General features: G+C 38.1%; 1 protein-coding gene and 1 non-coding gene across 2 annotated transcripts in view; both read right to left on the reverse strand.

Moving 5' to 3' along the window:
* SF3B3 (splicing factor 3b subunit 3) overlaps positions 1-12,975 on the reverse strand; it is a 43,154-nt gene that overhangs the window by 22,410 nt on the left and 7,769 nt on the right. The window contains exons 7-10 of the mRNA XM_032325224.1: positions 11,038-11,175; positions 10,143-10,246; positions 5,449-5,614; positions 2,535-2,630 (exon numbers count right to left, since the gene is read on the reverse strand). Coding sequence (XP_032181115.1) covers positions 2,535-2,630; positions 5,449-5,614; positions 10,143-10,246; positions 11,038-11,175 — 504 coding nt within the window. The remainder of the gene's footprint in view (positions 1-2,534; positions 2,631-5,448; positions 5,615-10,142; positions 10,247-11,037; positions 11,176-12,975) is intronic.
* On the reverse strand, positions 11,635-11,720 carry LOC116580385. The gene has a single exon (XR_004281638.1). It is a non-coding gene; the product is annotated as a small nucleolar RNA SNORD111 (small nucleolar RNA).

Consider the following 12,975-nt stretch of genomic DNA (forward strand, 5'->3'; position numbering starts at 1 on the left):
GAATCAAGAGGGCGCCTGGGTGGCTCAGTGGGTTAAGACGCTGCCTTCGGCTCAGGTCATGATCTCGGGATCCTGGGATCGAGTCCCGCATCAGGCTCTCTGCTCAGCAGGGAGCCTGCTTCCTCCTCTCTCTCTCTCTCTGCCTACTTGTGATCTCTCTCTGTCAAATAAATAAATAAAAACTTAAAAAAAAAAAAAAGGTTAGAGTCAAGAATCCTCTGAATATCCTATAGGTTCTCAAACATGAGAGGAAATGAAATATTTGGGATGAACTAACAATGATCTAGAAGGGAAAACTAAGTGTAGGTTACAGATGAACTTACGATACAATCCCTGTATTTTTTCTGTAAATACAAAACCATTCCAAAATAAAAATTTTACTATTTTTAAATGACCCAGAAATGATTTTCTTAATATACTGTACCATGTAACCACATGGTTATAGAGAGAACTCACGTATACCCATTAAAGGCAGTAACTTTTTTTTTTTTTTTTTAACTCAACTAATAAAATAATAGGAACACCTTAATCACGGAACAGGAGAACTGAGTAAAACTTCATCACCAATAACACCTAAGTGTTAGGAGTGCTATACTCTATAACATGTGACAGTGACCCTGCTCAGAAGAGACCATAATCTAGCTTAATAACAAGGTTCAACAAATAAATATGGAGGAATAAAGAAATGTTTAACAATTTCAAAATGTTTTTCTGTGTAACAGATCTTTTGTAGACCTGGAAAAAAGTAGGAGGGGGTGGAAGACTCGAAAACAACAATTCTTAATTGGATCCTTTATCTCTTACACTGTACGCAAAATTTTCTGTTAATGCACATATGCACTTCTGGTGGAGAATTTAGCTTCTGTCAAATGCTGGATGGTATCTGATGAGTGATCAAAAACTGTTAGTATATATTGGATTTAAGTCATTAAAAATTTACTAGCCTGATGAGTATTTTGGCAGAGCCAAAAAAATTTCAAATACCCTGAAACAGCAGTATTAATAGCTAGCATAAATTAAAAAAGATGCTCTATGCCAGACTTTGAGCTAAGTGCTTCTTATGCATTCTCTCACTTAATTCACACAACAATCTTTAAAATAGATACTATTATTAAGCTCATTTTATAGAAGAGAAGAAACAAAAGCTTAGTAATAGCTACTAAATGGTAGAGCCAGAATTCAAAACCAAGGTCAGTCATCTTGTCTGTATTCCAATAAAAATTTACAAAAACAGGCAGTGGGGGGCGCCTGGGTGGCTCAGTGGGTTAAGCCGCTGCCTTCGGCTCAGGTCATGATCTCAGGGTCCTGGGATCGAGTCCCGCATCGGGCTCTCTGCTCAGCAGGGAGCCTGCTTCCCTCTCTCTCTCTGCCTGCCTCTCCATCTACTTGTGATTTCTCTCTGTCAAATAAATAAACAAAATCTTTAAAAAAAAAAAAAAAAAAAAAAAAAAAAAAAAAAAAAAAAAAAAAAAAAAAAAAAAACAGGCAGTGGGTCACTGAGAGCTTATAGCGTGCCAACCCCCAACTCTAAAGCAAACTGCCGTGAGAAGCTTTATTTTGCTCTTAACAGAATCAACCCCAGGGAACTTGCTAAAAAAAAGCATCAACTCTAGAACCAAGAGGATGTGGGATTTGAGTGTCCATGTCACCTAAAAGATCCAGCAATAAAGAATTAAATAAATTCTGATCTATCCACTACAGTGGAATATTACAGAAACATTAGGGGAGCCTGGGTGGCTCAGTGGGTTAATGCTTCTGCCTTCAGGTCATGATCCCAGGGCTGTGGGATCGAGCCCCGCATCGGGCTCTCGGCTCAGCGGGAAGCCAGCTTCCCCTCCTCTCTCAGCCTGCCTCTCTGCGTACTCGTGATCTCTGTCAAATAAATAAAATCTTAAAAAAAAAACATTAAAAAGAATACAACATAAAAAAATAAACTTAATAAAATAAAATATACAGTATTAATATAGTTAAAAACACATAAATAGGGCGCCTGGGTGGCTCAGTGGGTTAAGCCGCTGCCTTCGGCTCAGGTCATGATCTCAGGGTCCTGGGATCGAGTCCCGCATCGGGCTCTCTGCTCAGCAGGGAGCCTGCTTCCCTCTCTCTCTCTCTGCCTGCCTCTCCATCTACTTGTGATTTCTCTCTGTCAAATAAATAAATAAAATCTTTAAAAAATAAATAAATAAAAACACATTAATACCTAAAAACTTTGAATACAGACCAAGATTAGAAGAAAAGAGAATAAAATGCTCCATGCAGATTTCCTCCATGTTTTAGCTGGTTAACGTGGAGCCAGTAGGGGTTATCTCCCCCCCTTTCAACCCCATTCGCCAATTTTTAAAAATGTGTCTCTTGTACTAACATGATAAAGATTCGGAAATTTAAACTTCGTTACGGAAAAAGAGGACAAAGAGAAACATTTTTTCTTTCACAGAGACATTAATCACTTATCTTCTAGAATAAAGCCATAAGCTGCTTTTTCAATGCTTCTCTCCAAACCCTGCAGATGATCTAAATAAAAACTGCCAGCTTACCTCAAGTCCATGCCTTAGGACTCTCAGAGATGATCGCGGTCCCCTACCACAGGCCACATAGAGCTGTGGTGTGTCTTCATTGGCCAGATCAGCTATCTGAACAGAGAAAAAAGCAAAAAAAAAAGTCTACTTGTACCAGGTTTTCAAAACTAAACCTGATTTTCTCGGGGGACAAAGTACTTGTTAGTTTACTAAGATTATATATTGGCTACAAGCCGTGTAGCATTATGGGGAAAACCCTCGTGTTCCAAAAAGCAAACCAGTTTGAAGCAACAAACTTTACTAAGAAAGAAAGGCCTGTATCAGTTTTTCAGTTAGCAAAATTTTTAACAGTGAGTAAAAAGAGTCTTATAGAACCTTGAACTGAAATTTAGTATATCCTTTCAACTAAAAATATAAACTACAATATTATTACAGTATCAGTGACTGTGTCACCAATAAAAATGACTTTATTCATATAACATTAAAATTTATTTATTTTTTTTAAAAAGATTTTATTTATTTATTTGACAGAGATCACAAGTAGGAAACATGCAGGCAGAGAGAGAGAGAGAGAGGAGGAAGCAGGCTCTCCTGCAGAGAGCCGGATGCGGGGCTCGATCCCAAGACCCCGGGATCATGACCTGAGCTGAAAGCAGAGGCTTTAACCCACTGAGCCACCCAGGCACCCCTAACATTAAAATTTATATACCTCCCATTATTCCTCTCATCACTACTTCAAAATTACATTTAACAGATCTGCTAGACTACACATTATCGAAGTTGCCTTATCAACAAATACTCCTACAATGTAACTCACTAGCCACTGGGGAACTACACCTGACTGTTCAGGCACCAAACGGGGAAGACATGTGTTATGTTGGTATCCCAGACATCTAGCTGCTTTCCAGTACATTTTTTGGTCAATAATGAGTCCAATCATTTGTACTATAGTTTTTTCAAACAAGTCAGTTCAAGTGAAAATTCTTAACTGTAAGACAATACAGCTTACTGTAAAACAGACAAACGTGTATTGAGTGCATACAGCCTTCACAATGATCTCTTCCTTAAAAAAATTAACTCACCTACTTCAAATGCACCATCTTGTTATTTAAATAAAGCCTTGAAAAAGAAGCACATCAATTACTTTTTCATAACTGAAAAAATACCTTGTTATCTTGGTTTATGTTTATTACTACATGCATTTAAAAATATTATTCAGACATAACATCTTTAAAAAAAACAAAAAACAAAAGGAGCACCTGGGTGGTTCAGGCTGACTCCTGATTTTTGCTCAGGTCATGATCTCAGGGTTATAAGACTGAGCCCCACATAAGGCTCCAAACTGTGCAGAGTTGGCTTGAAAGTCTCTTTCTCCCTCTGCCCCCTCCCCTGCTCACATGTGCGCGCACACATGCACGTGCTTTCTCTCTAAATAAATAAAATCTTTAAAAATAAATAAATATGAAAACATTATTCAAAGAAGAAATCCAGTTGCCTCACCAGGCTAGTAAAGACACCATGGCACAAAAAAATACTCAGCCCCACTACAGACACCTGAACTTTGTTAATTTTATCCTTTATCTACAAACTATACCATTATTTCTTCAAATTCCAATGGGGGGGAATCACTAACAATCTATTTAGGAATTACTTAGTATTTTCTACTGTCTCAGGGCTAATTTCTCAAAAAGAAAGAACAAAAGCAGTTAATGTCAAGAATGGTTAATTTTGGGGCGCCTGGGTGGCTCAGTGGGTTAAAACCTCTGCCTTCGGCTCAGGTCATAATCTCAGGGTCCGGGAATCCAGCCCTGCATCAGGCCCTCTGCTCAGCAGGGAGCCTGCCCCCCCGCTCACTGCCTGCTTGTGATCTCTGTCAAATAAGTAAATAAAAATATCAAAAAAAAAAAAAAAAAAGAATGGTTAATTTTACCAGAAATAGTGACTTAATGCTGACTCATTTTCCAAGCACTCAGTAAACAAACCTCTCTTCATTAAAAGTGTGATCAACTAGACAGGGGCTGGTGCCTAATGGTCACTCAAACTCCAGCAATCCAGGATACAAAGGCATGGCAAAATTCCTACTACAACTGAGTGTCACCAGCGGGGCACAATCCCCATCCTGGCTACCTTGGGTTCCTCCCTGAGAATGTATTTAAAAAGGCTGTTCCGGACTGATCAAAATGACTCTGGAGAATTTTAAGAAATGGTGTGTTAAAATAAGATAGAGGTGTTCCTTGACGATAAAAATTCATAACTATTAAGTGCTAAAAGATCAATTCCAGAACACTATGAAGTACACGAGTCAATTTACATTAAAAAGAAAGGGGTGAGGCACCTGGCTTGCTCAGTGGGTTAAGGGTCAGACTATTGGTTTCAGAACATGGTCTCAAGATCTTGAGATCAAGCTCTGCATCAGAGAGCTCTGTGCTGGGCCTGGAGCCTGCAACAGATTCTCTCTCTTCCTCTCCCCTCACCCGACCCCCCCCACACTCTCTCTCGAAAAAATAATAAAAGAAAAAAAGAAACATGTAACACACACAAACACACACGTGCACTGACAGATCCAATGAAAATCCCTGTAAGCAAACACAAGCTGTTAATAGCGGCATCCTCGGTGAATAGAAAGTTGAAAATAAGATTGGGAGTAGGAATTTTACCATTTACCTTTTGTATGGTTTAGAATTGTTATATTGAAAACAAGTTATAGAATTAAAAATTAAAAGTCTAAGGATTGATGGAATGGTTTTTAGTTCTCCACTTTTCACCTTTAACTGCTTCACCTTTACACTCTGGTGACTTCCACAGATACGGTGATGAACCTCATTCTTAGACTATATCTTAATTTAACTGCAGTTAAAACTTTCAACTCATTCAGATACAAAAACATTTGGCTGGTACTGTTCATTGTGGAAGTGACTGGAAAGACCCACACCTGGCAAAACAAAATGGGAGATAGGCTGTCCAATTCATCAACCAGCACAAGGTTTTTGAGTGGTCTTGGTTGGAAGAAGAATGTGTCTCCTTCTTCCAGAGGCATGGCAGATGAAAACTCAGGTTCTTCATCATCGTCTCCGAGATGTGCAATTTGATATAAGTAACTGGGGAGAAGCACAGAAAAATTTAATTAAAAACCTTCTGCCTAAAGATTATGTTTACCATAAACACAATGCTCAGAAAGCACTTTCCAAAGATCTAATCAAAATTCTAACATGTACTATTAAGTCAGCGTCCTAGTTTCAAATCTGTTTACCTAAGTCAGGTCTTCTTTCTTAAAAGAGAATGGATGAAAAAATTAAGACTACTGAATTCAGGGGGCATGTGACTGGCCCAATCAATAGAAGATGCAACTCCTGACCTCAGAGTTTTGAGTTCAAGCCCCAGGTTAGGCACAGATCACTTTAAAAAAAAAAAAAAAAAAAAAAAAGACTACTGATTTCAGATTGGTACAGTAAAGGACCTTAGCACCATGGTGTTTAAAAGCACCTGGCTTCCACTAGAGTACCTAGGTCTGAATCCCAGCTCTGCCTCTTAACTACCTACCTATTTTTAATCTGTACGTTCGTCACTTGTATCAATTTATAAAAATAAATAGTACCGTCCCATAGAACACAATGAGTATGTAGAACTGCGTATGCATGGAACCTAGGAAGACCAGTGTTTGTCAAATAAAATGGAATATACAAAATAAAATTTTTAAAAAATCCCAACTGCACTTTAGGGAATTGTGTCACAGAGAAATTTGTGAAATTTGTAAAATTTGTGAAAAAAATTTGATCACTTCCACATAAGTCCCTAAAATAAAATGACATAAATGAAATCCAAACAAAATCTACAACCATTTCCTATTTTAACCAAAACCAGGCCAAGTCTAACAGAAAATAAGAACTGGTGGTCACTTTGCAGTAACATGCAAGTATCACAGTATCATTCCCCAAAACACTCCCCATACAGACATTACAGTATCATTCGCAGAAACAAAACATCAACATATCAAAGGTAATAAGCAACAAAATCATTCTGTCCTTCTCTTGTCTGTAATCTAGCTAATAATACTTAGTGGAATGATTTACAAAAAAAAAAGGGGGGGGGCGCCTGGGTGGCTCAGGTCATGATCTCAGGGTCCTGGGATTGAGTCCCGCATCGGGCTCCCTGCTCGGCAGGGAGCCTGCTTCCTCCTCTCTCTCTGCCTGCCTCTCTGCCTACCTGTGATCTCTCTCTGTCAAATAAATAAATAAAATTTAAAAAAAAAAAAAAAGAGGTAAAGGAACTTTAAGAGTAGATAATCTAGAACAATATACCATCATAAGCTGAGTATGCACTTAGCTTTTGGGAAGCTCAATTTAAAAAAGAAACACCAGGGGCGCCTGGGTGGCTCAGTGGGTTAGGCCGCTGCCTTCGGCTCGGGTCATGAACTCAGGGTCCTGGGATCGAGTCCCGCATCGGGCTCTCTGCTCAGCAGGGAGCCTGCTTCCTTCTCTCTCTCTGTGCCTGCCTCTCAGTGTACTTGTAATTTCTCTCTGTCAAATAAATAAATAAAATCTTTAAAAAAAGAAAAAAATAAAAAAAAAAAATAAAAAAAAAAATAAAAAAGAAACACCAGGGGCACCTAGGTGGCTCAGTGGGTTAAGCCGCTGACTTCGGCTCAGGTCATGATCTCAGGGTCCTGGGATCGAGTTCCGCATCGGGCTCGCTGCTCAGCAGGGAGCCTGTTTCCTCCTCTCTCTCTCCCTGCCTGCCTCTCTGCATACTTGTGATCTCTCTCTGTCAAATAAATAAATAAAATCTTTAAAAAATAAAAAAAAAGAAAGAAACACCAAATCACTGGTCACGTTAACCCTTTAAGTAATAGACCAGGGCCTTTAATATACAGCACTTTAAGCAACTGTAAGTTTAGCTTTTTAGAAGCAGAATAAAAATGACTAAATCAACATCTGAAATACATAGCTATTCAAGAAATATTTACCAAATAAACCTCAACATTTAACACTTTTGGTAAACACATCAGATTCTATGCTAAATTACAAAAGAAGGAAATAGATTATCCTTCAACAAGGTATAAAAAAAATGTATATAAAAAAAGCACTGAAAATATAAGATACACATATAAAAAGTTAATTAGTATAAATTCCTCACACAGGCAAGAGGTGTACACACAGATGACAGAGTCCACCTGACAAAAATACCTTCAGTATCTACTAACTGCCAGATAACCAAAAGGATGCTAGGCTCACTACCTCCCATTAGAGGGAAGGTTGGTTAAATCTTGTAAGTTTCTGTGACTAGGGTGTTGTGGTTCAGAGCAGAACTTTGGAACCAGATGGTCTGGGACTTAGGTGTCTGAACAAATTTCTTCCACAAATGCTCTGTGACCCAATTCCCTAAAGTGTAACTGAGGTAAGGGCACTGTCTCACTGAGAATGTTATGCACTGATATTATGTTATTTGCAGCACTTAGAACAGTGCATGGAAAACAGTAAATACTAAATGCTAAATGTCTGATAAATAGGTTGCTTTATGATTTAATACCCACAGTACCTGTTCCTGAGGATGCAAATCAGCATGTTTTAAGTGATCCAGACTTCAGCTTCAGTTCAGCCGCAATGGTAATTTCTCACAAGCTCAAACCCATCCCAGTCTGATAAGTACCTGCCTCTATACTTCAGTCTTTCTACTCTCTGCCCCAAGAAATAAATTTCAAACCAGAAAGTTTTGGGAAACGAGTAAAAGAGCAAATAATAAAAATCACCCATAATCCTAGCAGTATCCCAGAATACTCACAATAACATTTCACTGGATCTACTTCCAGTATTTTTATTTCCTAGTTTTTGTATGTAATTTTATTTTAAAGAACTGCATCATTCTAAAAAAAAAGTTATTTTTAAATAAGCAGTATATCTTAAAATATTTTTCAGATCAGTATTTTTCACTTAAAATTTCTATTTATTAAGGAAATTTTTAAACACATACGTAAGAGAGAACAGTATAATTAATGAACCCATATGTGCCCATTGCTCAGCTTCAACAAAGGCCAACCCATGACCAGTCTTATTTTATTTCCCATTTCTCCAAAATAATACTAATTTCTTGATATTTTCAAATAGTATTCAAATTTTACCACTGTCTCAATATTTTATCACTTTTTAAAGATTTGAGAAAGCCTACACACACACAGGGGAGGGGAACAGAGGGAGTGGGAGAGAGTGTCTTTTTTTTTTTTTTAAGGTTTTATTTGAGACAGAGAGAGAGCAAGTGAGAGAGGATGAACAAGAAGGGGAGAGGGAGCCCAATGGAGGACTCAATCACAGGACCCTGGGATCACGACCTGAGCCAAAGGCAGACATTTAACCAACTGAGCCACCCAGGTGCCCAGGAAGACCATCTTAAGCAGACTCCGCACTGCATGTGGAGCCTAGTGCAGGGCTCAAACTCACCGCCTTGAGATCATGACCTGAGCTGAAATCAAGTCAAATGCTTAACTGACTGTGTCCTGCCTGTCTCAATATTTTTATAAAGTTGATTTGTTTAGATCAGGATCTAAACAAACCCATACACTGCATTTAGCATACAGAAAACATTTTTAGTGGCAGCGTATCTTATGACCATGCCCCATAATGATGGGATATTTAGGTTATACTTCTGAGTTCACAAATAGCACTACAGTGAATATCATGGGTGTATCTTTGTGTGTTAATCAAATACAGCCAGAGTTTAAATTCCTAAGTGCAGGATGAAATTCTGATAAAGTCAGTAAGGATGAGTAACAGGAATGTCTAAGAAAGGAAAAACAGTTGGAGAAAGGCAGAAATGGGATAGAATTCTAGAATCCTAGACACAACTTCATTTTAATCATGAGGAAACAGCATTAGTTAAGTGATTGCAGAGACTTTAGCAAATACTGGCAAGACCTAAACTAAAAATAAAAGGCAAGACCAAGTCACTGAGTAATTTGGAGACTTAGATATTGGTCTTAAATTCAAGGCTAGAGTTCAGACTTTATCCATTTGGTAATAAAAAGTCATCAAAGATTTTAACACAGGGATAAGGGAAAGGATTTCATCAAGGTTGTCTTAGCTGCTTAACAAGTTTTACAGGAAAAGACAATGAAATGTAGTAAGAAAACTAGTGAAATAGTTTAGACTAGCACTATAAAAAAAGGGATAAAGAAGTTAAAAAGATAAGTTAGCACTCAAACGAAAGTAGTTTTTTGTCCACAAAAATTGAGATGTTAAACTCACCCATTAGCCATTAACAGAAATATTGAGGTTGGGAAGGTTAGTGATGTGGCCAGGCAGCTGTGGGTACTGACAAGCTTCAACTTTAGATTTGTACAAGTGAAGCCTTGGTAGAACATGAAAGTAGTTTCACAAATACTCAATAAAATGTCCAGCAAGACGCTCAGGAAAGATCACCTCTGAAGCTACTTTTGCAGTTACCTGAAGATAGTGACTGAAGTCACTGAAGTAGAGTAAATAACCAAGAAAAACAATGTAAAGGGGAAAGGAGGGCAAAACCTTTGAAGAAACTAGAACATTCTTTTGGAAAACTCTTTGGCCTTAGAGCCACATCTCCCTCCTGCCAACTTTTATAATAACGAGGGTGAACTAGGGTAATAAAAGGATTACTCACTGGTTTCCAAATTCTGATGCTACAAAAAGGAAGCCTGTTTTAAGCACACACATGGCAGCAGCAACAGGCACAGTATCAAAATACTTGAGCCGGATCTCAGTAACCTGGAGGGGGGAGAAAAAAAAAGATTCTACCATGTAGGCAAGTGAAGCTAGGCCACAGAAGGTAGCCCAGTACTGTAAGACAGCAGAAGCAGAAGAGCAAATAAAATACTGTCCTCAGTATCTAAATCCAGGGTTACCAAACTAAAACCCAAGACCAGCCTAATTTGTTTATGTACTTCCTATAGCTGCTTCTGTGCCATAATGGCAGAGTTGTATAGTTGAGGCAGAGAGTATATTGCCCATAAAAGCTGAAAATGTTTATTACTGGGCGTTTACAAAAAAAAATCTGCCAACTCCTGAGCTAAACAGGTATCCAAAAAATTGCTCAGTTGTTCACAGAGCTCCTCCACAGGATGAAAACAGTGATCATGTGTATTACCAGTTTTCAGTAGACATCAAGAGCTTTTCCTTGCTACTCACCAGAAGTGGCATTACTCAGTCTTATACATGAGACTACCAGACCAGGAATCTGTTCACCAGAGAAAACCTGCATTTCTATACTAGTTGCACAAATAAAAAGCTTTAACACCTTAGACAACCACTTTTTAAGATATTACTTCCATTTTATTAACTTGTAAAGTATTAACTGTCCTATCTCACAGTAGTTTTGAAGATGGTTTATAAAACCACTCTGTAAACCTTAAATGTACACCTAAGTACCAGTTTTTGAATTAAGATTATTTAAATATATGAAAACTAGAATACCATAGGACATTTTATCAAACCAGACTAACCTAACAAAAGTGTTTCTTCATGGCTTTTTTTCCCCTCTCCATCCACAGTCTGCTTACCATATCTTCATCTGTCTCCAAAGTGATCTTGAAGATATCTCCCTGCTCAGTTTGGGCCAAAAAGAAGAACATCGATTTGGTCTTATGGGTAGCAGAGCAGACAAAAATCATTCCTCTTTCAGGATCATCCAGGTCATTCTAGCAAAGTCAAATATAGAACCAACAACTTAGAAATGAGTACTACTTATTTAGGGAACGCAGCACCTTACCAATAGAGATCATACAGGTCACCCACCCAAGGCCTAGAAATAACCCCACAGTCCTTTATAAGTTTTGACCCAGAGAAGCCTGTTTGCCAAAATATAAAATGCAGTAGCCAAAATTCTTATTTACTATAACTATGTGACAAAGCCTGTGTATAAAAAAATAGCCACAGGGCACCTGGGTGGCTCAGCTGGTTAAGCAACTCCCTTCAGCATAGCTCATGATCTCAGGGTTCTGGGACTGGCTTTCTGCCAGTCAGGCTTTCTGCTCAGCAGGGAGCCTGCTTCTCCCTTTCCCTCTGCCGACCACTCTGCCTGCTGGTGCATGCACTCTCCCTAATAAATAAATAGAATCTTTAAAAAAAAAAAAAAAGGGTGCCACAATTTCACTCTACATTCTGATCCAGTGAGTAAGAAAAAAACTTTCTTCAGAGAAAAATGTCAAAGATATGAAATTTAAAGATCCATCATTTCAGACCATGAAGAAAAGTCTTACATGTCCATGACACTACCATCCAAACTGTCCTTCATTAGCCTTGCTCCACATCATCTTCCTTAACTCTGACAAGGCAACTCTTTGACTATAATCCTGGCTGGTTTTTTTTTAAATGTTTCCAACATTTTGTATTTCTCCCACTGACTTAGTTCTTCGAGGGCAAAACATGTTTTATATGTTTTTATACTCCCAAAACCAAGTACGATGCACAAGAGTTAGGTGCTCAGTAAATGTCTGATGAGCCAAACTGAACTTCCCACCCCTTACCAAGAATTTAACTTGACAGATTTCTTCTCAGATTTCCTAAAATTCATGGACTCTTATCTGGATATCATATATTAGATGAACTAAGTAAGACCTGTAAGATTCAACCCCAGGACCTGTAAGTTAATATTAAAAAGATATAAAACGAGGAGTGAAAGGAGAGACCGAGGAAGCAGAGATTAAACGGGATTAGCTGAAGCTGGATATACAGTCCATTATATTCTACTTTGCATATCCTTAATAATTTCCACAGTACACTGTTAAGATTAAAATTGATAAAACACCACTTTTAACCACCAACGTAGTAACTGAACTGAGGGGAAACGCACTGTGTGAAAAGATGTTAGGGAAAAGACTATTTACCACCTCAAAATTCACCACCTGCTTCCACACCAATTACGAAAAGGAAAAGGTACCTTCACAATTAAGCAGTACAAGCAGACACAACCTTAACAATTTATCATCACCAAGTCAAACCAACATTCTGTACCCCTAATGTGACAGAATTGGAAATATGCCACTCCTTCTGTAATGTTTCTATCAAAAAATATTAACATGGATACAACCATATGGAAAAATATAATGGGACAAACTTCAAGAAAATTAGCCCTCCCTCAAAAAAAAGTCAATAAAAGACCAAAAGCAAACAAAGGTGAGACAAAATATTCTAAAAGGGCAGAAAAAGTAGGTAAAAGGGTACCTTTGAGGAGGACAATGAGAGAAATTGGTATATGAACTGTACATAAGATAACTGTATCATACAAAACAGGGTATTTCTTGCACATGACATTGGTAGTGTGGTTACACAGGAGGAGAAGTTCTTTTTAGGAGATATATCTTAGGACATTCTTAGAATGTCATGATGACTGCAACTTATTTCCAAAACGTTTGTCTAAAAATGTATACAGATACAGCATAAGAAAACAACCCAAGGGATGCTTGGGTGGCTCAGTCAGTTAAGCATCTGCTTTCAGC

This window comes from Mustela erminea, chromosome 19 (genome assembly GCF_009829155.1).
Source record: "Mustela erminea isolate mMusErm1 chromosome 19, mMusErm1.Pri, whole genome shotgun sequence".
Lineage (NCBI taxonomy): Eukaryota > Metazoa > Chordata > Mammalia > Carnivora > Mustelidae > Mustela > Mustela erminea.